Source organism: Staurois parvus, unplaced genomic scaffold (genome assembly GCF_062004578.1).
Source record: "Staurois parvus isolate SC_StPar_1 unplaced genomic scaffold, SC_StPar_1.0 ptg000574l, whole genome shotgun sequence".
Lineage (NCBI taxonomy): Eukaryota > Metazoa > Chordata > Amphibia > Anura > Ranidae > Staurois > Staurois parvus.
This window is the reverse complement of record NW_028318370.1, coordinates 1,306,178-1,333,953: the sequence shown is the minus strand read 5'-3', so window position 1 is coordinate 1,333,953 and position 27,776 is coordinate 1,306,178. Positions and strand designations below refer to the sequence as shown.

The 27,776-nt window shown below is 43.0% G+C and overlaps 1 protein-coding gene across 2 annotated transcripts; it reads left to right on the top strand.

Moving 5' to 3' along the window:
* LOC149450436 (uncharacterized) lies at nt 1-23,206 on the top strand. 2 transcript variants are annotated; one of them, XM_089691896.1, is made up of 6 exons: nt 1-109; nt 6,906-7,046; nt 10,784-10,930; nt 17,412-17,561; nt 20,223-20,369; nt 23,035-23,206. In XM_089691896.1, exons 1-6 carry the CDS (start codon nt 37-39, stop codon nt 23,049-23,051), a joined length of 675 nt encoding a protein of 224 aa, XP_089548022.1. In that variant the 5' UTR covers nt 1-36; the 3' UTR covers nt 23,052-23,206. The 2 variants fall into 2 exon arrangements, with proteins under 2 accessions (XP_089548022.1, XP_089548021.1); XM_089691895.1 differs by lacking the exon at nt 23,035-23,206 and having other exon boundaries at nt 20,223-20,389.
* The last annotated feature ends 4,570 nt before the right edge of the window (nt 23,207-27,776 follow it).

Here is a 27,776-nt window from a genome sequence, read left to right as displayed (position 1 = left end):
GCAGCACACTTTCCTTGGCTGCACAGGAGAACAGCGATGGAACGCTACACCCTCTGCTTGTTGGTGGCTGCCCTCATCATAGGAAGTGAGGCGTACCTACCTATGAACTGTAAGTGTCCCTAGAATAGGGATTTTCGTAATATGGAGGATATAGCAATTAATACAAACTGTTAAAATGACATCATTATAAGGTTATATTATAAAACTACATTTTAAACCGTGTACTCAAATCTATTTATACAGATATAGGGTACTATGGTCAAATGGTGGTAGAGAGAGATACCGTCAATGCTACAGACAACAACAAACATGATGGATAGATAGATAGATAGATAGATAGATAGATAGATAGATAGATAGATAGATAGATAGATAGATAGAATACATATAGATAGATAGAATACATATAGATAGATAGATAGATAGATAGATAGATAGATTACATATAGATAGATAGATAGATAGATAGATAGATAGATAGATAGATAGAATACATATAGATAGATAGATAGATAGATAGATAGATAGAATACATATAGATAGATAGATAGAATACATATAGATAGATAGATAGATAGATAGATAGATAGATAGATAGATAGATAGATAGATAGAATACATATAGATAGATAGAATACATATAGATAGATAGATAGATAGATAGATAGATAGATAGATAGAATACATATAGATAGATAGATAGATAGATAGATAGATAGATAGATAGATAGAATACATATAGATAGATAGATAGATAGATAGATAGATAGATAGATAGATAGAATACATATAGATAGATAGAATACATATAGATAGATAGATAGATAGATAGATAGATAGATAGATAGATAGATAGAATACATATAGATAGATAGATAGATAGATAGATAGATTACATATAGATAGATGGATAGATAGATAGATAGATAGATAGATAGATAGATAGATAGATAGATATACAGAATACATATAGATAGATAGATAGATAGATAGATAGATAGAATACATATAGATAGATAGATAGAATACAGATAGATAGATAGATAGATAGATAGAATACATACAGATAGATAGATATATAGACAGATAGGTAGATAGGTAGATAGACAGATCGATCGATTTTATTTCACACCTGTTCTGCATTTTCATGGATTTTGTGTTTTTTATATTTATTTTTAATACTTTTGTGATGTGTTTTTCATGCACTCTCACTAAAGCCTGTGAGGCTAAAAATTCACATTGTTGCACCAAAAAGCCCCTGTACTTTTGTTTTCCATGTATATGGGCTCAATAGAAATTGATGGCAATCCTGTTGTTGTGTATTGTTGCACAACAGCCAATGCCCATAAGTCCTCATACACACGGGACGTTTTTACAGCGGCTGTTTTTGGCTTTTTGGTGTTTTTTCCTACAGCCAGTAAACTCCCCAGCATGTTATCCCAGGTGTCCATGCACACGTAGCCTTTAACCACTCGCCCTCCAGAAGATTTACCCCTCTTCCTGCACAGGACATTTTTTGCAATTACTTTAACTGACATTTGTGCGGTCATGCAACTCTGCACCCTAATGACATTTCTGTCCTTTTTTTCTCCACAAATTGTTTTCGGTGAGATTTGATTGCCTGTGCGTTTTAATTTTTTTGCGCTATGAACAAAATGACCAACAATTTTGAGAAAATAACATTATTTTTGACTTTTTGCTATTAAACATGCCCAGTAAAAAAAATCTAAATTCTTCATAAATTTAGGCTAAAATGTATTCTGTTCCCTGTCTTTGCTAAAAAAAAAACCCCAATAGGTGTATTATATAACTAGTTTACGTGAAAGTTATAGCGTTTACAAATGGCGGTGTATATATACTGGATTTTTTTTTTCTAGTAATGGCGCCGATCACAACAACTTTTAGCAGGACTGCAGGACTGTGGCAGGCATTCTGATACTGGGGTGAACTGACTTGTCAGCGACACCAATACAGTGATCCGTGCTAATAAAAAGCACTGACACTGTACTAATGGCACTGGGCAGGAAGGGGTTAACATCTGGGGCGATCAAAGGGTTAACTGTGTGGTGTTTCACTATGGGGGCTGTGTGTGCTTCACTGTAAGCACACTGCTTTGTATGGCTCTGCTATACAGAGCCATACAAAGCAGCATGCAGGAGCTGACAGGGAAGAGATCTGTGTTGTTCATACACAGGTCTCTCCTCCGTCAGAGATGCTATGCAGAGCCATACAAAGCAGTGTGCAAGAGCTCACAGGGGAGAGATCTGTATTGTTTACATACAGTTCTCTGCCTCCGTCGGTAATGCTCGGTGATCACCGGGTGTCGGCGAGTAATCACCGGCCAGGACCCAGCGATTGATAGCCGAGGCCGCGAATAGCAGCACAGGTAGGGCTTGCGCATGCCTCCCTACCCGGAAATGCATAATCACGTATATACATACGTGATTTTGCGCACCCCCACTGCCCTGTAGCAGTATATCTGCTTTAGGGCAGCGGGAAAGCGGTTAAATAGGTTTGCAGGGTGAAGAATAATCCCGGTAAGTTCTGCGACAACAGAATGTCCTTGCGACATGTCAGGTCCAAATTATATTAGAAAGTATTTATTGGAAGAGTAAGAGAGGCTGAGAGCCGACTGCCATGTGATATAGTGGGAGAATCAACATTAACAGATTGCAGGCATGCCTTGAGCAAACACAGAGCTGTACTTACACATCATTATTTACACCGAAACAGACCGCATAGCCTGACCATAAACCTTTCCTGTCCTTCGGCTTCCTCAACTGTCATATCCCTGTGAAAGAATTTTAACAAAAGAAAAAGGTGTGACCTCATCACTCTACAGTCTCATAGCTCACATTCATTCACATTCATGCTATGAGCTGTTAGGAGCCAATAGAAGCTTTCCATGTCAGTCATGATGACATCATGGTGTGGGTGTGCCCAGACACGGCACACCTCTCATCACTTAGGCCAGGTTCACACCTGTGCGTTTTTTAATGCATTTTGCGTTTTGCAGGAACGCAGTGCATGCCATTTATCATGATTTCCTATGGGACACCTATAGGTGGGACATCTATGCAGTTTTTGTGTGCATGTTTTTTGGAAAGGGTCAGGGACTTCTTTTCCAGCAGCAGTTTACATTTGTAGTCCAATAGACTTAAATGGAACCGCATATAAAACGCAAGTGCTACGTTTGCATGCATTTTTGAAGCATTTTTGGCGTGCTTTTGATGTACTTTGCATTCCACATTTTTAATCTGTCCAGCAACAAGTTGGCAAAAAAACCCCCCTGCAAAACACATCAAAAAAGCGCCAAAAAAAGCATGTGCAGAAACGCAAAATGCACTGCAGAAGCAGATCAAACACAAACCTAGCCTTAAAGTGTTGGACATACAGAACACTGCATGACCCCTGACCCCCTGTCTGGACAGCGTTGATTGACCCTGTGCTGATCACATGCACTCTCCGAAGAAAAAAAAAAACCTCTCTAGCAATACACAAATACACATCAAACTGAGCATGTGCAGCTTGCCCCCAAGGCTCTGTTCTATCTGCAGATGGATTGGGTACAGTAGAGAAGGGGAGGATCAGAGAAGTCAGGATCAAACAGCCTTTATACACAATGCAGAAGATTAACCCTTTAAGTTCCACAAGTAATAACAAGCATGCTTTACTGCATATACAGATTGATTTTACTGCTGTGGGTTTAATAACACTTAAGGAGTAACTCCACTTTTGTTGAGAGAAAAAACATTCCCCTCTGGGTGATCTATGTGCATTGCAGGGATCTTAACACATTTTGTTGCAGATTCCTACCTTTTTTTTTGAAGAAATAACTGTTTTTATTTGTTTGTTTGTTTGTGTCAGTGTTGAAAGTGATTCTAAGGGGGGAGACGTTATAATTATCAATCAGCTGCTGAGGAAAGTGGCAGGGTCAGCATCCCTTTAGACATGATTTCCCTTTGGGAATATCTCACCAAAATTTACGTTTTTTGCAGGGGATGCCCAAAATCTGACTTGTATCTTAGTGAAGACTTCTGGGAAAATTAGTGAGCCAATCACACAAACAGGAAATGGCATTTTTGGGGGGCTATTTGTACACCATCTGTGTATAGAATGCCTCCAGGTTGCCATATTGCATTTTACAGAAAATAATAGCACTGCAGATTGAAAAGGAAAGGTCATTTTTAAAAACATGCAATCAAAATATGACTTGGGTCGCAATTGTATACACCATATTATTTTTTTCTTATTTGCCATTTTTTTCCCACAAAAGATTTACCCTTTAAATCAGAATTGATACAGACTTTAAGTTATCCTGGGCATGTAAATGAAAAGAAGGCTAATTTGCATATTAACAATGCCCTTAGACTGTGAAGTGCCCTGTGTCAAGCCAAGGTAGAGAATATTATTAATATTATACAGTATTTATATAGCGCCAATAGTTTGCTCAGCGCTGTACATTACATGGGAGACAGTACCAGAGACAGTACAGTAACAATACAATGCAATACACGAGGGGTTAGAGGACCCTGCTCTTTGAAGCTTACAATCTAGGAGGGAGGGGATAGTGGTACAGGAGGAAATAGCTGTGGGGATGGAGTGGTAGGAAGAGTGGAGGAGATCGGCAATTATTTGAGGGCGGGGTAGGCTTCCCTGAAGAGATGGGTTTTCAGGGAGAGCCTAAAGGAGAGGAGAGTAGGTGATAGTCTGATGGAATGGGGTAGGGAGTTCCAGAGGATGGGGGAAGCACTGGAGAAGTCCTGAAGATGGGCATGGGAGGAGGAGACCAGGGAACTAGAGAGTAGGAGGTCTTGTGAGGAACGGAGAGTACGTTTTGGGTGGTATAAGGATATCAGGTCGGTGATGTAGTTTGGGGCAGTGTTATGAACAACTTTGTACGTCAATGTTAGTAATTTGAATTTGATCCGTTGGGCAATCGGAAGCCAGTGGAGGGATTGGCAGAGAGGGGTGGCGGATACGGAGCGGTTAGTAAGGTGGATGAGTCTGGCCGCAGTATTCAGGATAGACTGAAGTGGGGATAGCCTGTGGTGTGGTAAGCCGGTGAGGAGGGAGTTACAGTAGTCAAGTCGTGATATGATAAGGGAGTGAATGAGTTGCTTAGTGGTTTCCGGGGTTAGGAACGGACATATTTTGGAGATGTTGTGGAGGTGGAGTCTACATGAGTTTGTCAGTGATTGGACCTGGGGCTGGAAAGACTGATTGGAGTCTAGGTTGACACCTAGTACTCTGGCATGGGGGGTGGGACTGATGGTGGCACAGTTGGTCGTGATGGAGAAGTCGGGGGGGGGGGCGTGGGCTGGGGGGAAAACTAGGAGCTCAATATTGGAAAGGTTTAATTTGAGGAAGTGGAGTGACATCCAATCCGATATGTCGTTCAGTAGGCTAGTGATTCGGGTGGAGACTGAAGGGGTGAGATGAGGGGTAGAGAGATAGATTTGAGTGTCATCGGCATAGAGATGGTAGTTGAAGCCGTGAGAGTGTATCAGTTGGCCAAGGGAGGAAGTGTAGATGGAGAAGAGAAGGGGCCCGAGGACAGAACCTTAAGGGACCCCAACAGAGAGAGGGAGTGAGGGGGAGGTGGCAGCATTATAGGTAACACTGAAAGAGCGCTGTGATAGATAGGAGTAGAGCCAGGAGAGAGCGGAGTCTCTGAGGCCAAGGGAGTGTAGTTTGTTGAGGAGGAGGGGGTGGTCAACCGTGTCGAAAGCCGCGGAGAGGTCGAGGAGTAGGAGCACTGAATAGTGGCCATTAACTTTGGTGGTTAGTACGTCGTTGGTGAGTTTGAGTAAGGCCGTTTCGGTGCTTCAGAGGGAAGAGAATGCGCCAGTAGAGAGGGAGAGATTAAAGATGTGAGTGAGGGAGCGTAGGATGGAGGAGGAGGGTGATCGTAGGAGTTGTGTAGGGACAGGGTCAAGGGGGCAGGTGGTGAGGCGGGCTTCAAAGAAGACCTTAGTGACCTCTTCAGTGGTAGCAGGGTCAAAGGAGTGGAGTGTTGAGGGGGTTTTAGTGTGAGGAATGTTAGGTGGGGTGGAGGCCTGGACAGTGGCGAGGTCAGAGGAGAGGGGTGTTGAGGGGGTTTTCGTGTGAGGGATGCTAGGTGGGGTGGAAGTCTGAGCAGTGGCAATGTCCCTATGAATTGTGTCGATCTTGTTTTTGAAGTGGTTGGCAATCTCATGGGCGGTGAGTGAAGTACTGGGTGGAGGTGGAGGTGGGGGCGGAAAGAGTAGGGAGTTAAAAGTAGAGAAGAGCCGACGAGGGCTGGAGGAGAGGGCATTAATGAGGGTCACAAAGTAGGCTTGCTTGGCAGCGTGGAGGGAGGAAGTGTAGGTGAGGAAGACAGATTTGTATTGGGTGAACACTTGTTGGGATCTGGTTTTGCGCCATAGTCACTCCAGCGCATGACTGCATCATTTGAGATTTTTGGCATGGTCAGTCTGCCAGGGTTGAAGCGGTCGGGGTCTAATGCTTTGCGTGGTTAGAGGCGCTAACGAGTCTAGAGCGGCTGACAGTGAGTTGTTATAAGCAGCAGTGGCCAGGTCAGGGCAGGACAGGGGAAGGATATTGTTGTAAAGTTGGTCGGCTGCAGAGTGGAAGGGGGCAGGGTTCAAGTTGTGGAAAATACAAGCCCTACTCTACCTAAAATGTCTAGAATAAGATTTTTTTTAACTCCAATGTGTTTCGTGGGTATCGTTACTGCATTGTCTCCCTTTATATTGTAAAGTGCTGAGCAAACTGTTGGCGCTATATAAATCCTGTATAATAATAATATTAATAATAGATGACCACCTTATCCAAAACTAGAGTTAGACATACATTCTAGAAAGCATTTAGCAATCTAAACACTTCTGGCTCACTTCTGCCTCTGCTTCACTTTTAAACAGATAGGTGCGGAGTTCAACCCAAGTCAAGAGACAACTGTGGCGATGCCATGATCACTGAGGAGGAGTGTATGAAGAAGGGTTGTTGCTATGACAGTTCAGTGATGGACAGTATCTGGTGTTACAATCCATGGAAATTCGAAGGTGAGTAACATGCTGACTTGTTTTCTTCCTATTACTGAGCCCCTTTGTGTTTTAGCCCCTGTCTGTCTGTTAGAGGTAAGCCATAGTCCACATTAGCATGTTGCCAAAAGTATTGGGCCTCCTGCCTTTAATTCTTCCCAAAGGTGCTCTATGGGGTTGAGGTCAGGATTCTGTGCAGGCCAGTCAAGTTCCTCCACCCCAAACTCGTTCATCCATGTCTTTATTAACCTTGCTTTGTGCACTGGTGCGCAGTCATGTTGGAACAAGAAGGGACCATCCCCAAACTGTTCCCACAAAGTTGGGAGCATGAAATTGTCCAAAATGTCTTGGTATGCTGACATCTTAAGAATTCCCTTCACTGGAACTAAGAGGCCAAGCCCAACCCCTGAAAAACAACCCCATACCTATAACTCTATAACACATTCCCCCTCCACCAAACTTTACACTTGGCACAATGCACTCAGGCAAGAACCGTTCTCCTGGCAACCGCTAAACCCAGACATGTCCATTGGATTGCCAGACAGAAAAGCATGATTCGTCACTCCAGAGACAACGTTTCCATTGCTCTGGAGTCCAGTGGTGGCGTGCTTTACGCCACTGCATTCGACGCTTTGCATCGCACTTGGTGATGTTAGGCTTGGATGCAGCTGCTCGGCCATGGAAACCCATTTCATGAAGCTCTCTACGCACTGTTGTTGTGCTAATGTGAAGGCCACATCAAGTTGACTCTGCAGACAGTTGGCCACTTCTGCGCACTGTGTGCTTCAACATGCACTGACCCCAATCTGTCATTTTATGTGGCTGAGTTGCTGTTGTTCCCAGTTGCTTCCACTTTGTTATAATACCACTAACAGTTGTCCGTGGAATATTTAGCAGAAAAGGAAATATTACGGATAGACTTATTGCACAAGTGGCATCCTATCACGGTACCACGCTTAAATTCACTGAACTCCTGAGAGTGACCCATTCTTTCACAAATGTTTGCTGTCTGCATGCCTAGGTGCTTGATTGTATACATCTGTGGCCATGGAGGTTATTGAAAGACCTGAATCCAGTGATTTGGAGGGCTGGCCCAATGCTTTTGGCAATATAGTGTAGATGTAAACCCTAACAGAAACTAAGAGGTGGATTTACTAAAACTGGAGAGTGCAAAATATGGTGCGGCTCTGCATAGAAACCAATCAGCTTATGGGTTTTATTGCCAAAGCTTAATTGAACAAGATGAAATTGGAAGTTGATTGGCTACCATGCATAGCTGCACCAGATTTTGCACTCTCCAGTTTTAGTAAATCATCCCCTTAGTTTGTGGAAGCCATCATTTCACTCCAGCAAGGTTTGCACAGATTCATGTCTGTGTGCTGGTGTGCAATTCAGAATGAACGTATCCCCATTGCACAAATGCATTTAATGTGCATTGTTATGTGAAGCACTAAAGCAGGCAGTAGCGAAACCCTATGCAAAATGCACGTGAACAGCCACATTGAAGCATATGACTAAAGCTTATGGAGGTCTGGCAGAGCACTGGACAGTTTCCTGCTAGGAGTGATTTCAGGCATAGAATGTGCATAGCCTACTGTGATTGTTGTTGTTTTGGCATAATGAGGTATATTCTGGTTGAGCAGCCCACCATGGCAGCCATAGACTGACACAAATCCTTGTGATAATTGCCAGAAAAGGTCTTCTATGGGCCTTACCACATACCTTTCTGAGAAGGAGAGGAGTGACACCTTTTGGAACAAAGAATGTAGGCAAAGGAGACACCACTGCTACACCCCCACTTATGCAGGCCATGAATGAATCTGCAGCAAATTATTGGTTAAACCCACAGGTGATTTTCTTCCACCACTGTTTTTCCTTTATATCAGCTATTTAAAATAATGCATTCATGACTAAAGGAATCATCAAGCAAGATCCTTCTCATTACCAAGAACGGTGGGACATTGGTTTAAATGGCCACAGAAGACTTTTTATTTGCCAGCCAAAACAACTAAGTAAATAATGTTAAAAGAACAAACAATAAGCAATTTTGGCAATGCAACCATTGGGGTGTCTTTAAAGACACCAGTTATAACTAGAATCATCCGTGTCCTCAGCCAAGCTTCACCAGCTCAAAGACTTTACTAAACTCAAATGTTCTTACCAGGGGGCCTAGCACCCAGGAGAACCATCAATAACCAAGCAAGCAGAAGCACAATACCCCAGATGGGCCTCCAGTTTTTTTTTTTAATACTTTATTTATTCAGTACATACATGAAAGCCTCATACAGAACATAGTATATTGACTGGGTTATGGTCCTTAAGTTTTTAACAATTCAATTATGACTCCCCAATAAACCCCTGACCCACCAAGCTGTTGTGACAATCCATTTTTGTGACATTTTACAAACCCATGACCTTTAATGAACCTCAATTGATGGCAGGTGGATGGGGGAAACTTTCTTCTTCATCAAAACTTTTCAGAATGGGTACCCAGCATCCTTCACAGAAACTCTCCTTGTGACTGATTTACCATCCACCTCTTCATGTAGTTTTCTGAACCTGGGTATACTGGTACCGAAAATACCTACTGAACCAGCTGACTTTCAGTACATGTGTACAGCTGTCTGTTCAACAGAAGCCAGTCTAATGGCCAGTCTCTGTTGAATGGTAATGCTTGAAAACTAGCATTTGATCAGCACTTGCAGCCAATGGCTGCCATGCCGATCTGTGTATTTTGGTGGAGGAAGGAGTCCCCATTGTCAGAATACAATAACTCGGTGAGTTTTTTTACATTGAAAGCGCTGGTTGAACGAAAAAAAAACCTCAACGTGTAAACTCTGCTTAAAGACAACAAATAACCAAGCAAGTGAAAGCACTATACTCCAGACATACCCACAGTTTTGTAACAATTCAACTATTTACTAACTTCCCAAAGACCCCCTGACCCTCCAAACTGCTGCGGCAATTTTTTTTTTTATTGTGACAACCCTTGACATCCAGCGAACCTCAAATCAAGGGTAGGTGGCTGGGGAAAATTCCTCTCCGCCTACATTTTTCAGAATAAAAACCCAGCAGCCTTCACAGGAACAACTCTTGCAGCTTCACCCTGCCCATCCGACTTTCAACCACCAATCTGGTAAGCTCTACACCCTGCCCATCTGATCTTCAACTATCAGTCTGGTAAGACCTACAACCTTCCCATTTAACCTTCAGCCACCAGTCTGGTAAGACTTACACCCTCCCATCTGACCTTTAACCACCAATCTGGTAAGACCTACACGCTGGCATTTGACCTTTAACTACCAATCTGGTAAGACCTACATCGAGGCATCTGACCTTCAACCAGCAATCTGGTAAGACCTACACCCCTCCACACTAACTTCACATTTAAACCCTTCTATGACTTGTTTCTCCACTTAATTGTCCAGACCCTCCATCCATTTTGTTCCTCACTATAAAGAGGTGAGATGTGTAGTGCAACACTTCTGGTGGTAGCATTTTTTAATATTAGTCTATACATGAAGAACATCTGAGAAGAGAGGGACAGTGGGATTTGGTTCCTAAAGGAATATAGCCCCTACAAATGAGTCATTTTGTGGGAACTAGATTGCTTCAGTATAATAACACAACAGCAAATTAGAGAGATCTGATAGGTTCTACATAGGAACCTGATTGTGTAGACCACGTTATACTGTATATTGCCCTCATTGTTGAAGACTGTTGATTCCTGTACTGATTCTTTAAATTGTTTTATGCAGCCACTAAGTGTAATCCAACGGATCCAAAGGCTAGAGTCAACTGTGGGTACCCCACCATCTCAGAGAAGGACTGCACAGACAAAGGTTGCTGCTTTGATGACAGCATTCCCGAAGTGGTGTGGTGTTACCAGCCAGAAATTCAAGCAGGTACAGTACATAGTATTCGACTGATAGCCAGTTGTCCATGGTTCTTTCTAACCAAAGATCTTTCTGCAGACATGCAAGTTCTCGTTGGGTGAACTTGCATGCTTATAGCTGCGGAAAAAGGAAGGAGGACCACTGTGGGCATTGGTGTGTCCTGGAGAAAATAATGGCATAACTCTATCCTTATAGAAAAAAGACAAACAAACAAACAAACAAAATATCCACTGAGCTGCTGCAATAACACATATAAGTGATCCCACATTCAAAATAAACCAATCTGAAAAACAGTGTTGCGCTAGCTCATAAACGCACAGAGGTGGAGGTGCACAGATTTTACAGTGGAATTTTTTTGGAGCACATTCTATATCAAACACATTTCATCAAGCACAATAATTGGTTGAACTGTCACAACTATAAGATGTTTTATTGTATATCTTTGATATGTTTATATGTATATGAATATTGCGTTTATGAGCTAGCGCAACACTGTTTTTCAGATAATGCAGGCCATAGACGGGTCGAAAATCGGCCGATTTTTCTTTTAAAAAATGAAAAATCGGTCGTTCAAGCGGCCGACGTTACCATCAACAGTAAAAAAAATCGGCCGATTTTCATCCCGTCTACAGCCGGCAAAAAGTTTCCCTGCAGAGAGCTCCGCTATTTCTTTGACAGTTCCTTGACATTTATAGCGGTTGCAACAATGTATCTATTTGTATTCATTTAGGATACAGATGGTTTTATTCAGAAACAAATAGATACATTGTTGCAACCGCTATAAATGTCAAGGAACTGTCAAAGAAATAGCGGAGCTCTCTGCAGGGAAACTTTTTGCCGGACTGGAATTCCTCTTCTTCTTCATCCTCTTCTTCTTCTTCATCCTCTTCTTCATCCTCTTCTTCTTCTTCTTCATCCTCTTCTTCTTCTTCTTCTTCTTTTTCATACTCTTCTTCTTTCTCTTCATCCTCTTCTTCTTCTTCCTCTTCATCCTCTTCTTCTTCTTCTTCATCCTCTTCTTCATCTTCCTCTTCTTCTTCATCCTCTTCTTCTTCTTCTTCATCCTCTTCTTCTTCTTCATCCTCTTCTTCTTCCTCTTCTTCATTCTCTTCTTCATCCACTTCTTCATCTTCTTCTTCATCCTCTTCTTCTTCTTCATCCTCTTCTTCTTCTTCTTCTTCATCCTCTTCTTCTTCTTTTTCATCCTCTTCTTCTTCCTCTTCATCCTCTTCTTCCTCTTCATCCTCTTATTCTTCTTCCTCTTCTTCTTCATCCTCTTCTTCCTCTTCTACATCCTCTTCTTCATCCTCTTCTTCATCTTCCTCTTCTTCTTCATCCTCTTCTTCTTCTTCTTCTTCATCCTCTTCTTCTTCATCCTCTTCTTCATCCTCTTCTTCTTCATCCTCTTCTTCTTCATCATCATCCTCTTCTTCTTTTTCCTCTTCTTCTTCATCCTCTTCTTCATCCTCTTCTTCCTCTTCTTCTTCCTCTTCTTCTCCATCCTCTTCTTCTTCATCCTCTTCTTCTCTTCCCCTTCTCCTTCTTCCTCTTCTTCTTCATCCTCTTCTTCATCCTCTTCTTCTTCTTCTTCATCCTCTTCTTCTTTTTTCTTCTTCTTTTTGTCTTGCTCTTGCAGGTCACTGCTCATGCACAGATTTTTTTATTGGTAAAATATCGGCCAATTTGGCCATCATTGCCGCGAAAATCGGCCGATCGGCAAAATCGGCCAATTTTTTTCCAACTTTACCAATAAAAAAAATCTGTCAAAATACCGAAAAACGGCCGAAAATTTAGCCCACCAACGATCCGAAAATCGGCCGATTTTATTTTCGGCCAAAAAATCGGCCGATTTTTGACCCATCTATGGCCTGCATTACTCTACCCTTATGACCCTGTGAGATTGGGCAGAGACAGACTCCTACAGGAAAATCTCACCTGAGGGTCATTTTCCAAAGAGAAAATTAATTATTTAATATAACCTTCATAGGTACTTTGTGAACTAGAAATATATTAAATCATAAAATTTCCCAAAGTGTTTTATCCCATGGCTCATTTGCTGTAGGCATTATTAATCATTAATTTCTGCTTTAGGAATAGTAAAGCTGAATTCCAGGTATGTAACCAAATATAGAGGTTAAATATAGATGGGAGCTAATTTACCTGTTTTGTATTTCTGTCCCTTCAGTCCTAAGATTTACACAGCTCTACCACTCAGTACAGCTCTGTCTGGCAGGGGAGGAGACCTAGTTTTGAATTGGCCTCCATTAGAAATCAGTAGGCTTTTTCATATTACGGTCCGTAGGGATGCAAGGGTGGCCCTTCTGCATTGCCCAATTTTGGGTCTGTCTAGGTCTCTGCAGAAATTGGCATCCTACCTATTTATTTCTGCTGAACGTGCTATAGCTCAAGCTTGGAGAACCCTTTTGGTTGTCTTCCAGGGGGTGAAGACCCAGCTGAATGCTATGTTGATCAATGAACAGATGTCTAGCATTCTTCCTGATTCTCATCCGAGATTCCTTAAGGTTTGGGAACCTTGGATACGTTATTCCTTGCCATCCCTGCCTCCAACTAGTTATGGCCTCTTATAGACGCTGCCTGTGCTAGCCCTGGATCCGTGATTCTTCTAGTTTCCCTTTCTTCCATGTTTTCTTTCTGATTACTTTTTTTTTTTTCTTGTTGTCGTTTTATGATCTTTTTCCTTTCTTCTAACCTTTTTTCTTTTCTCTTTTTTTTTTCTTTCTGGTAATATGTTGGATTACTGCTGCTATTACTTGATTTGGCTTTTTGCCGCCCCTCCTTGATATCCTTGGACATTTCTTTATTTGGCTAATTCAAGTCAGCAGGATGTATCTGTATCTGTATTGGTTTATGTGTTATTGTTTTGCTTTTTTGATGCCTAGTTTGCATGAGAGCTTAGGGCAAAACAACCTCCTACTAGCCAACTGCTTAGCACACTTATATGAGCTCTTGCCCCCCTAGTAAGAGCTAATACATAATGGATACATGGGCATAGAAAAACAGGTGACCACCTTCCAAGTGTTGTCTTTGTGGGGAAAGAACGGATTAATTCATGTTTAAGATGCAGCAATGATTTAGTAGAGAAAAAAAAAGAAATATATATATATATACACTGCTCAAAAAACTAAAGGAACACTTTGAAAATACATCAGATCTCAATGGGGAAATCTCATGCTGGATATCTATACTGATATGGACTGGGTAATGTGTTAGGAACGCAAGGATGTCCCATCATTTGATGGAAATGAAAATTATCAAACTACAGAGGATTGAATTCAAAGACACACCAAAAATCAAAGTGAAAAAATGCAGCAGGCTAGTCCATTTTGCTGCAATTTCACTGCAGCAACTCAAAATGTTCCTCAGTACTATGTATGCCCCCACGTGCTTATATGCATGCCTGACAATGTTGGGGTATTCTCCTAATGAGACGATGGATGGTGTCGGGGTATTCCCTCCCATATCTGGACCAGGGCATCACTGAGCTCCTGGACAGTCTGAGGTGCAACCTGGCAGCGTTAGATGGATCAAAACATGATATCCCAGAGGTGTTCTATTGGATTTAGGTCAGGCGAGTGTGGGGGCCATTCAATGGTATCAATTCCTCCATCCTCCGGGATCTGCTTGCATACACTCGCCACATGAGGCCAGGCATTGTCGTGCACCAGGAGGAACCCAGGACCCACTGCACCAGCGTAGGGTCTGACAATGGATCCAAGGATTTCATCCCAATACCTAATGGCATTCAGGGTTCTATTGTCTAGCCTGTAGAGGTCTGGGCGTCCCTCCATGGATATGCCTCCCCAGACCATCACTGACCCACCACCAAAATGGTCATGCTGAACAATGTTACAAGCAGCATAACGTTCTCCACGGCTTCTCCAGATACTTTCACGTCTGTCACATGTGCTCTGGGTAAACCTGCTCTCTTCTGTGAAAAGCACAGGGCACCAGTGGTGGACCTTCCAATTCTGGTGTACAATGGAAAATGTCAATCAAGCTCTATGGTGCCGGGCATTGAGCACAGGGCCCACAAGAGGATGTTGGGCCCTCAGGCCACCTTCATGAAGTCTGTTTCCTAATTGTTTGGACAGAGACATTTACACCAGTGCGCCTGCTGGAGGTCATTTTGTAGGGCTCTGGCAGGGCTCATCCTGTTCCTCCTTGCACGAAGGAGGAGATACAAGTCCTGCTGATGGGTTAAGGACTTTCTATGACCCTGTCCAGTTCTCCTAGAGTAACTGCCTGTCTCCTGGAATCTCCTCCATGCTCTTAAGACTATGCTGGGAGACACAGAAAACATTCTGGCAATGGCACATATTGATATGCCATCCTGGAGGAGTTGGGCTGCCTGTGCAGCCTCTGTAGGGTCCAGGTATCGCCTCATGCTACCAGTAGTGACACTGACCCTAGCCAAATGCAAAACTAGTGAAACACAGTCAGAAAAGATAAGTAGGAAAAAAAAGTCAGTGGCCTCCACCTGTAAAACTGTTGTTAATTTAATTACCACCAAAGCAGCTGAAACTGATTAACAACCCCCTCTGCTACTTACCTGACCAGATCAATGTTCCGGGAGTTTCATTGACTTGATGCTATACTAAAAAGTGTTCCTTTAATTTCTTTGACCAGTTTATATATATATATATATATATATATATATATATATACACACATACAGGTGAAACTTGAAAAATTAGAATATCATGCAAAAGTTCATTTATTTCAGTAATGCAACTTAAAAGGTGAAACTAATATATGAGATAGACTCATTACATGCAAAGCAAGATAGTTCAAGCCGTGATTTGTCATCATTGTGATGATTATGGCTTACAGCTCATGAAAACCTCAAATCCACAATCTCAGAAAATGAGAATATTACATGCAATCAATAAAACAAGAAATGTACATAGAACAATATCGGACCTCTGAAAAGTAGAAGCATGCATATGTACTCAGTACTTGGTTTGGGCCCCTTTTGCAGCAATAACTGCCTCAATGCGGCGTGGCATGGAAGCTATCAGCCTGTGGCACAGCTGAGGTGTTATGGAAGACCAGGATGCTTCAATAGCGGCCTTCAGCTCTTCTGCATTGTTCGGTCTCATGTCTCTCATCTTTCTCTTGGCAATGCCCCATAAATTCTCTATGGGGTTCAGGTCAGGCGAGTTTGCTGGCCAATCAAGCACAGTAATCCCACGGTCATTGAACCAGGTTTTGGTGCTTTTGGCAGTGTGGACAGGTGCCAAGTCCTGCTGGAAAATGAAATCAGCATCCCCATAAAACTTGTCTACGGAAGGAAGCATGAAGTGCTCCAAAATCTCCTGGTAGACGGCTGCGTTGCCCTGGACTTAATGAAGCACTGTGGACCAACACCAGCAGATGACATGGCTCCCCAAATCAACATAGACTATGGAAACTTCACACTGGACTTCAAGCATCTTGCAGTGTGTGCCTCTTCATTCTTCCTCCATACTCTGGGTCCTTGGTTTCCAAATGAGATGCAAAAGTTGCTCTCATCAGAAAAGAGGAGTTTGGACCACTGAGCAACAGACCAGGTCTGTTTTTCTTTAGCTCAGGTAAGACGCTTCTGACCTTGTTTGTTGTTCAGGATTGGCTTCACAAGAGGAATACGACATTTGAAGCCCATGTCCAGGATCCGTCTGTTTGTGGTGGTTCTTGATGCACTGACTCCAGCCTCAGTCCACTCCCTATGAAAGTCCCCAACACTTTTGAATGGCCTTTTCCTGACAATCCTTCGGTCATCCCTGCTACTTGTGCACCTTTTTCTTCCACACTTTCCACTTCCACATAACTTTCTATTAACGTGCTTTGATACAGCACTTTGGGAACATCCAACTTCTTTTGCAATTACCTTGTGAGGCTTTCCCTCTTTATGGAGGGTGTCAATGATGGCTTTCTGCACAACTGTCAGGTTAGCAGTCTTTCCATGATTGTGATTCCTACTGAACTAGACTGAGAGACCATTTAAAGGCTCAGGAACCCTTTGCAGGTGTCATGGCTTAATTGGCTGATTAGAGTGGGACACTTTGAGCCGAGAATATTGCACCTTTTCACAATATTCTCATTTTCTGAGATTGTGGATTTGGGGTTTTCATGAGCTGTAAGCCATAATCATCACAATTATGACAAATCACGGCTTGAACTATCTTGCTTTGCATATAATGAGTCTATCTCATATATTAGTTTCACCTTTTAAGCTGCATTACTGAAATAAATGAACTTTTGCACGATATTCTAATTTTTTTAGTTTCACCTGTATATATATATATATATATATATTATACACACACACTATACTGTATATATACATGCACACATACTTTTGCCAATTTGGACAAGTGAGTGACTCTCTACTGTATTTCAAAGCTTAGATCCAGCTTAAGCGGGTCCATCAGAAATGAATGATTCTAGTAGGTAACTGTGAAGTCAGTAACGCTTTTTCTATTCACTTTAGTGGAACGTGACTGCAATGCTGTAAATCCAGATAAGAGGGCCAACTGCGGACCACCTGGTGTCAGCCCTGATGAATGCAGGGAAAACGAATGTTGCTTCGACAGCAGTGTAGCTGATGTACCCTGGTGCTTCAAACCGCAGGTTAAGAAAGGTTGGTTGTTCTGCTGCATATTGTATCAGTTTGTTGCAAAAATAAATACAAAAATTAATAATTCTCTCAAAAATAGATGTTGTAGTGTTTGGTAGGTGCTAGAGAGTCAAACCCCCTGAGAGTGTCCTTCATTGAGGGGAACTCTGCTGACGCTATCTCTGGGCTGAAATCCTGGGTTTGCACATCTGCCGTGCCCATTATGAGGAGCTTCCACCATCCCTGCTAGATTCTTATTGATTATGGAGCAGTGGTTCCCAACCTTAGTCCTCAGGTATCCCCAACAGATCATGTTTGCAGGATATCCTTCACCTTGCACAAGTGCTTTAAATCAGTGAAAATGGGCAACCAACTGCTATCATGGAGAATGTGAAGCTGAAACACACAAGATGGTGAAGAACATCCAAGTCTCCCAAGTGGACAGGAACTGGGTTGGGGAATCCTAGACCTACATGAAGCCAGGAGTTGACTTGGATCATGTCATCTATAACAAAATATCACTGTTGGGTCATATCACCCTTTAACCGCTTACCAGGGGCGGACTGACCATTTGGAAACTCGGGCACCGCCCGAGGGCCCGGGGTCAGTAGGGGACTCCATGAGATGCCCCTGGTATCTTTTTCATAGGCTTTTTTGAGTTTGGGCAAGGACACAGGGGCCCCATGATCCCCTATTGCCCGGAGGCCCCATGAGTTGTCAGTCCGCCCCTGCCGCTTACAGACTGCCCACCTGCATTGTACTATGGATGGGTGGCTCATGCAGGCACAACAATGTACCTGTACGTCACTGGCTTCTTTCCGGTTCAGGGATTTTGTCAGCAGGTCCCGGCCAATGATTCATGGCTGGGACATGCTGATCAGCTGTGTCCAATCACAGCCCAGAGCTGTTGACAAACAATACAGGGCTCTGTACAGAGGGAACGATCTGTACAGAGCAAAAATAAATTTTCAGTAAAAAGCAGCACACATTAACACTTGTTAGGCACACACTTAACCCCTTTATTACCCCCAAATGTTAACCCCTTCCCAGCCAGTGTCATTAGTACAGTGTATAGTATTATCAATGATCACTGTATTAGTGTTACTGGAGATGTCAGTGTCAGTCAGTTTGTCTACCTCACACCCAGTGTCAGTTACTGTCAGATTGCCTGCCACACTATCACAGTCCCACTGTAAGCGCCAATCACCACCATTGCTAGTATAAAAAATAAATAAATAAAAATTCCAGTATATATCCCATAGTTTGTAGACGCATCCCATAGTTTGCTTCACAGAAACCAATCCATATATACTTATTGGGATTTTTTAACAGAGACATGTAGCAGACTACATTTGGGTCTGAATTTAAAGCTGCGCTCCACCCAAAAGGGGAACTTTAACTACATGCCGCCCAGCCACTGTACATATACGGTGGCAGGGCGGCACTTGCAGGCAAAACCACGTTTTAAAACGTGTGTTTTGTAAACAAATAGGGGGCGCGCGCGAGGCGCGCTGCCGCCCTATCTGTCCCGCGGATCACCGCCGCAGATGTCAGTCGCCGGGTCACAGCCGCTCCTTACCAGCTATCTCCCGGCGATCGACGACAAACAGTGACAGACAGCACTGCTGCAGTAGCTGTGCTGTCTGTCACATCCCTGTCAGCTCGAGGATGAGCTGATATCGGACAATCGGAAGCAGAAGGTAGCCTCCCCCCTCCCTCCCTGTAGTCTTTTGGGACACGTGACAGGTCCCAGACGATTACAGGACCATTCGTGAAGCGCAGTGGGTACCTGTCTGTGAAGCCGCAAGCTGTCACAGCCGGGTGCCCACACTGAAGATGCCGACCGCCTGGAGTACAGGACGGCAGGTGAAACGGACTGCGGGGGACACACCACAGGATTGAGGGACCGAGGGACAGGTAAGTGGCTGTTTTTTAAAAGTCAGCAGCTACAGTTTTTGTAGCTGCTGACTTATTTTTTTGACAGGGTGAGCAGAACTCCACTTTAAGAAGACATCTGTTTTCTACATTTTTATTATTGGATATGTTTTATAACAGAAAATAAAAAAATGTTTATTTTTTTTTCAAATTTTCATTTTTTTTTCGTTTATATAAAAGAAAAAGAAAAAAAAACCCCAATGGTGATCAAATACCACCAAAACAAAGCTCTACTTCTGTGAAAAAAATGATATAAATGTAATTTGGGTACAGTGTTGCATGATCACGCAAATACCAGTTGAAGTAGCGCAGTGCTAAATAGCAAAAAAATGGCCTGGTCAGGAAGGGGGTAAACAGTGGTTAAAGTAAATCTTTCCTAAGAGAAATATGGCAACTTTCATTCCTGTTCTTTCTCTCTCTCTTTGAAAGTACTGTCTGCCAGACCCTATTTTACTTCCTGTTTCTATGACACCCTGTGTATCAGTGTCTGACTGGTTGTCACAGGCATAGGAAGCGAGAAGTAATCTTCCCAAAGGGGCTCCAGACAGAAAACAAAGTAGAAGTTCTAATTGTGCTAAAAAAATTTAAAAATATAAAAAGTCAAAGTACAATGACTAAGTGCAAAGTGCAGGTCCCCATTCAATCCAATTTTATATTATCATAATAGATGGAATTGGGTGCTCAAACAGTGTTTAATGTAGTTCTTGTATACAAGTTATAGCCCTTTACAATGTATATTTTCTGTAACAGAGACCGTCGAGTGCGCTGTCCTGCCCAAACAGAGAGTGAACTGCGGCTACTCCGGCATTGACATGGACCAGTGTTACAAGAAGGGCTGTTGCTTCGACTCCAGTGATCCCGATGCCGCATGGTGCTTCTACCCAGACATCACAAATGGTAATGTAGTCACAGAGTGAAGGGTCACTATCAGTGCTGGGACAAGGTCATCTAGAGCCCAGGCAAACATATAAAATTGTGTCCCCCCCGCCCAAGATGTATGAGCATTATGTGTCAGCAAATATCCCCCCCCTAAAAAAAACAAATTGAGCACAAATCTGCATGCGCACCCCCTAAGTATAAATTTTACCTCCTCCCAGCACAAATCTGCCCCCCTACTGAGAGGGCCTCCTTCCTATTACAAATCTTTGCCCCCACCCCCCATCTCTTCAGCTCAAATCTTCTCTCTCCCTATATGCACCCCCCCCCAAAAAAAATGTCCCCCTCCTAGAACAAATTCTCCACTTCTCAAATATCCTCTATCAGCACAATCCTCTCCCCCCACTCCAAATTCCCCTCCCACAATTCCCCATCCTAGCACAAATCTCCTCCCCCTAAAAAATGTCACCTCCTAGCACAAACCCCTCACCCCCCTCTACCATATCACCTTTTCTAGCACAAACCTCCCTCCTAGAGCACAAATCCTGTTCCCCCTTCTCCCAACAGAAATTCCCCCCATATCACCACTCCTAGCACACCTCCCCTCATGGTGCTCCCCCAACTCACATGATACCACAGTGCCTAGGGCAGCCACACCTCCTGCCCACCCCTTGTCTCAACCCTGGTTGCTATACCTAAACCACGTCACTATCATACATCCATTAGTGTAGATAGAGGTTATAATAACATTTTTGGGATGTTGTAGCTGTCCCCCGCCAGCTCTAAGCCAGTGAACTGAGTGATCACATGACCACTGATCGCTCAGTTCACAATCTTCTCAGAGCAGAGAGCAGTGACTGTCAGTCACCATTCTTCACTCTGCCCTATCAGCTCTCAGTGGAATGCTGGGATAGGCAGTGTGAGCAATTGGCTTCGGATCTCAGCCATGTGCTGATGACCGAAGCCAACTGTCAATCTGGCAGCTGAGTGGATCCCAACAATATTGCCGGGACCCTTCCGGATCCTGTAGCAGCTCTTTGGCGCCAGCTGGCAGCGTGCAATAGCCCACTATTAGCTGACTCACAGGAGTCACCTGGGTCTCCTGAGTCACAGGAGAGCAAAAGTAAGCACATTCTTGTGACCCTTAAGAAAAGTATTTGGCCATAATACCCTTTAAGGAGAGTCTATTTATTGGCAACTAGGGATACACCGATATATCGGCAGCCGAAACATATCTGCCATAAATTATATCATTGGCATTTTGCCAATAAGAAAAAAGGTTGAGTATCATAGACATTCATGCAAAAATGCCCTCTAGTGACTTCAATGGAAAATCATGTCTCATAGACTTTCATGCAAAGTCACATCTCATAGACATTCATGCAAAAACGCCTCTAGTGACTTCAATGCAAAAATTGCATCTCATAGACCTTCATGCAAAGTCACTTCTCATAGACATTTATGCAAAAATGCCCCTAGTGACTTCAAAGTCACGTCTCATAGACATTCATGCAGAAATGCACCCTACTGACTTTAATGCAAAAATCGCATCTCATAAACCTTCATGCAAAATCGCATCACAGACTCTAATGCAAAGTTGCGTCTCATAGACATTCGTGCAGAAACGCACCCTAGTGACTTCAATGCAAAAATCACATCTCATTGACCTTCATGCAAAGTCACGTCTCATAGACATTCATGCAAAAATGCCCCTAGTGACTTCAATGCAAAATCATGTCTCATAGGCTTTTATGCAAAGTCGCGTCTCATAGACATTCATGCAAAAACGCCCCCCTAGTGACCTCAATGCACAATCACGTCTCATAGATTTTCATGCAAAGTCGGTTCCACATCGACTTCAATGCAATAATTCCCCTAGTGACTTCAATACAAAAATCGCATCTCATAGACTTTCATGCAAAGTTGCGTCTCATAGACATTCATGCAAAAACTCCCCTAGTGACTTCAATGCAAAATCGCGTCGCATAGATTTTCATGCAAAGTCGCATCTCATAGACATTCATGCAGAAACGCCCCCTAGTGACTTCAATGCAAAATTACGTCTCATAGACCTTCATGCAAAGTCGCGTCTCATAGACATTCATGCAGAAACACACCCTAGTGACTTCAATGCAAAATCATGTCTCATAGGCTTTCATGCAAAGTCGCGTCTCATAGACATTCATGCAGAAACACACCCTAGTGACTTCAATGCAAAATCACGTCTCACAGGTTTTCATGCAAAGTCGAGTCCACATTGACTTCAATGCAAAAACGCCCCCTAGTGACGTCAATGTAAAATTGCCAGCCACATTAATTCAATGTAAAAAATATATATATATATTGAAAACTGTCCATTTAGGTTTTTTTGGGGGTTTTTGGCGAAGTACATCCTGAATTTTTGGTTTCAGTTTCAGCACCAGAATTTTTATTTTCGATACACCACTATTGGCAACTAATATGAAACACCGGATTCTGATTTCATGGATTTGAAGTGGTGGGAAATGTAGGGGTGTACTTATTGTTTTCCATACGACACATGAATTTAGATCATGAAACTATAAACACCAGGCCAATTTTATTTGTTCAAATAAAGTCATCATTTTCTATGGGGCGTACTTGCTTTGACTGAGAAAGCTTAGTTGATGTAAATCTGACCATTCCTTTGATTTTTCCTGTCTTTCAGTGGTAATCGAGGAGTAAGAAGATCGCCAGGTCACTCACTGCTGATTCTGTCTCCATTCATTGCACACCCCGTTCTGTCCGATTGTTCCAGTTCCTGGTGTTCAGCAGTGTATGTTTCTATCTCCTGAACAATGTTTATGTTGCTTTCAGAAACAATACATCCATAAATCCCACTGCATTGTTGGCTTCATTTATTATCTCGTTTGTACAACTATACATCATGTTTTAAAAGGGTCAGTCCATCCGGAATTGGCACTTCAGTTTTGGATGGAGGAATGTGAGCTGAAACATGAAGGCCTTGCTTAGCCTGGCCATAGATGGATCCACATTTGGCCAGTTCAGCACAGGCTGACCAACTTTCAATATATCTATGGTGGGTCCATCTTGACAGAAGTCAATCTAACATCCGATTTTTGTTGAATGGAGATGTTGGAAAGTTTTCATTCAATCAACGACCGCCGACAATTGGCTGCAGTGCTAATCAGTGTATTCTGACAGCGGAGGAGCCCCCCCCCCCCCTCTGCAAAATACAATAGCACAGCCGGGAGGATTCCTCCATCCACCTCGCTTGTGTGGATGGGGGAATCCATTCTTTTTGTCCCACCAGCTCTGTGGCTAATCAAAAATACCTAATCACCTATGGTGAGTCTTACAATTGTGGTTGAGGAACAGTAAAAATGTGTGTTTGATCCATGTTTTTACCGCCCTCTTGCCCAAGCACTCTCCATTAAGTTATAGAGAGGGGTGTGCGTACGCTGCAATCATGATGCATTGCAATATGGTAAAAATGATCCCCACTGTCAACTGAATGGGGGCGCCCCCGACAGTGTGCATTACTGGCTGGTGAAGGGTTTAAGGCAGAGGTCTCCAAACTGTGGCCTGGGGGCCGGATGCGACCCTTTGCCAGTCTTTAATTGGCCCTTGGGGCACTATTCCTCTGAAAGATACAAGGCACTACTCCTTCCACTGACACCAACAATGGTGGACTATTTCTTCCACTAATACCAATGATGGGTTACTATTATTTCCACTAATACCAATGATGGACACTATTCCTCCCACTGATACCAATGGAGGGGCACTATTCCTCCCACTGATACCAATGATGGGGCACTATTCCTCCCACTGATACCAATGATGGGGCACTATTCCTCCCACTGATACCAATGATGGGGCACTATTCCTCCCACTGATACCAATGATGGGGCATTATTCCTCCCACTGACACCAATGATGGGTTACTATTCCTTCCACTAATACCAATGATGGGGCACTATTCCTTCCACTAATACCAATGATGGGGCACTATTCCTCCCACTGATACCAATGATGGGACACTATTCCTCCCACTGATACCAATGATGGGACACTATTCCTCCCACTGATACCAATGATGGGGCACTATTCCTTCCACTGATACCAATGATGGGTTACTATTCCTCCCACTAATACCAATGATGGGGCACTATTCCTCCCACTGATACCAATGATGGGGCACTATTCCTCCCACTGATACCAATGATGGGGCACTATTCCTCCCACTGACAACAATGATGGGGCACTATTCCTCCCACTAATACCAATGATGGGGCACTATTCCTCCCACTGATACCAATGATGGGGCATTATTCCTCCCACTAATACCAATGATGGGGCACTATTCCTCCCACTAATACCAATGATGGGGCACTATTCCTCCCACTGATACCAATGATGGGGCACTATTCCTCCCACTGATACCAATGATGGGGCATTATTCCTCCCACTGATACCAATGATGGGGCACTATTCCTCCCACTGATACCAATGATGGGGCACTATTCCTCCCACTGATACCAATGATGGGGCATTATTCCTCCCACTGACACCAATGATGGGTTACTATTCCTTCCCCTAATACCAATGATGGGGCACTATTCCTCCCACTGATACCAAAGATGGGGCACTATTCCTCCCACTGATACCAATGATGGGGCACTATTCCTTCCACTGATACCAATGATGGGTTACTATTCCTCCCACTAATACCAATGATGGGGCACTATTCCTCCCACTGATACCAATGATGGGGCACTATTCCTCCCACTGATACCAATGATGGGGCACTATTCCTCCCACTGACACCAATGATGGGGCACTATTCCTCCCACTAATACCAATGATGGGGCACTATTCCTCCCACTGATACCAATGATGGGGCATTATTCCTCCCACTAATACCAATGATGGGGCACTATTCCTCCCACTAATACCAATGATGGGGCACTATTCCTCCCACTGATACCAATGATGGGGCACTATTCCTCCCACTGATACCAATGATGGGGCATTATTCCTTCCACTGATACCAATGATGGGGCACTATTCCTTCCACTGATACCAATGATGGGGCACTATTCCTCCCACTGATACCAATGATGGGGCACTATTCTTCCTTTTACAAACCACCAAGTCTGAGGCCATGCTTATTCTCACTGATGCTGGGCCCGGGACAGTTTCTACCCCTACTGACCACAATCCGGCCCCCCTAAAGTTTGAGGTACAGTAAACTGGCCCTTTGAATGAAAAGTTTGGACACCCCTGGTTTAAGGCATGGGTGCTCAACCTGCGGCACTCCAGGTGTTGCGGAACTACAAATCCCATGAGGCATTGCAAGGCTGACAGTTATAAGCATGACTCCCAAAGGCAGAGACATGATGGGACTTGTAGTTTTGCAACAGTTGGAGGGCCACCATTTGAGCACCTATGGTTTAAGGGGTTAAAACATGCAGTGAGGTAGCTATTAAATAATAAAAAGACAGCGCTCATGAAAAAGTCCTCTAAATGTGGGTCAAACTTCTGTGTACCCCAAAATATATGTAAGGTACCCCTGTACATCAAGTGTCACATATACAATATATATATATATATATATATATATATATATATATATACTATATATATACTTTGCCAAACAACAAATATTACAAAAATAAATGTGCAAAAGTTCATATACAGAAATATCTTCAAAATATTATGTATCTATCACCGAATTAAAGTGCTAGCACTTTGTGCAAGTAAACCTCAATATAATCAAAATATTGTGGAAAATTAATATACAACCATATAAATAACTTCTCATGTGCAAAAATAGATGTGAAAAAATATATAGATAAAAGTTCAAATTTCATAAAAGTCCTCTAAATGTGGGTCAAACTTCTGTGCACCCCAAAATATACTTAAGGTACCCCTGTACATCAAGCGTCACATATACTATATATATATACTCTCTCTCTCTCTCTCTCTCTCTATATATATATATATATATATATATATATATTTATATATATTTATATATATTGCCAAACAACAAATATTACAAAAATAAATATGCAAAAATTCATACAGTATACATAAATATCTTCAAAATATTATGTATCTATCACCCAATTAAAGTGCTTTGTGCAAGAAAACTCAATAATAATAATAATAATAATCAAAATATTGTGGAAAATGAATATACAACCATATAAATAACTTTTCATGTGCAAAAAATAGATGTGAAAAATATATAGATAAAAGTCCAAATTTCATAAGAAAAGTCCCACAGCCCACATAAACATTACAGGCGCTCTTCTTACATTTTCCTCTTAATCACCGCACTCGAGTGTTCGCCACCACCATAAGTACTGGGTAACTCACCGGAAAATGGTGCTGGTAAAACTTTAAACCAGCAACAGCGCTCACCAATAGCAAGATCCCAGTCTCCGGCTGCACTGCCACGATCACTTCACAGAGGATTAGCAAGCTTAAAACTCGTAAATGAGAAGAAGGAAGAGGGAGGAGCCTCTCATAGCGTAAAACATTTAAAAACGTTTATTTATAAGAGACAAACATTGCACTTACAATCTCCGTGTGTCTCCACTGACACAAGTATACACGTATACACATGAATGATGCCAGTAACTCAAAGCCCCGAGTACATGGTGACATCACATCCACGATCCTGCTCTACGCGTTTCGCCATCAGGCGTCGGACATCAATGAGGCGGGGTCACTCGAATGATGGCGCCGGCTGGCCCCGCCCCTTACCTATTTAAGAGCTGTCACCCTTGCTCACTGCAGGATCTACTTTGGGGGACATTATTTTATAAAAGGACTTGTCAAAGACCCTGTACTGTGTTTTTTTACACTACACTTTTGCTTTTTTTGTGAATTAGTAGCGGTACCATGTACCGCATACTCATTCACGTAGGGGGCTTCCAGATTCTGATAAGCCCCCCACCCGCAGACCCCCACAACCACCGGCCAGGGTTGTGGGGAAGAGGCCCTTGTCCCCATCAACATGGGGACAAGATGCTTTGGGGGGGAACCCCCTGCCCAAAAGCACCCCCCCCATGTTGAGGGCATGTGGCCTGGTATGGTTTAGGAGGGGGGGGCGCTTGCTCTGCCCCCCCCTTTCCTGACCTGCCAGGCTGCATGCTCGGATAAGGGTCTGGTATGGATTTTGGGGGGAACCCCACGCTGTTTTTTATTTAATTTCGGCATGGAGTTACCCCTTAATATCCATACCAGACCCGAAGGGCTTGGTATGGATGGGAGGGGGGACCCCACTCCCTTTTTTAAATTTTTTTTTATAATTCCCTGCAATACTTTTACATTCAGCTGTCAGTGGGGAACTCCGTCGACAGCTGAAACATGAATGCTGTATTGGTTTTCATTACTAAAACACCGCATGAGTTGACAAAATAACTCATGCCGGAT

Excerpts from the sequence above, each read along its gene's own strand:
- LOC149450436 (XM_089691895.1), top strand. The coding sequence starts at position 37 with ATGGAACGCTACACCCTCTGCTTGTTGGTGGCTGCCCTCATCATAGGA. Across the intron at positions 110-6,905 it reads GGCGTACCTACCTATGAACT|ATAGGTGCGGAGTTCAACCC; the intron begins GTAAGTGTCCCT and ends ACTTTTAAACAG. Across the intron at positions 7,047-10,783 it reads CAATCCATGGAAATTCGAAG|CCACTAAGTGTAATCCAACG; the intron begins GTGAGTAACATG and ends TGTTTTATGCAG.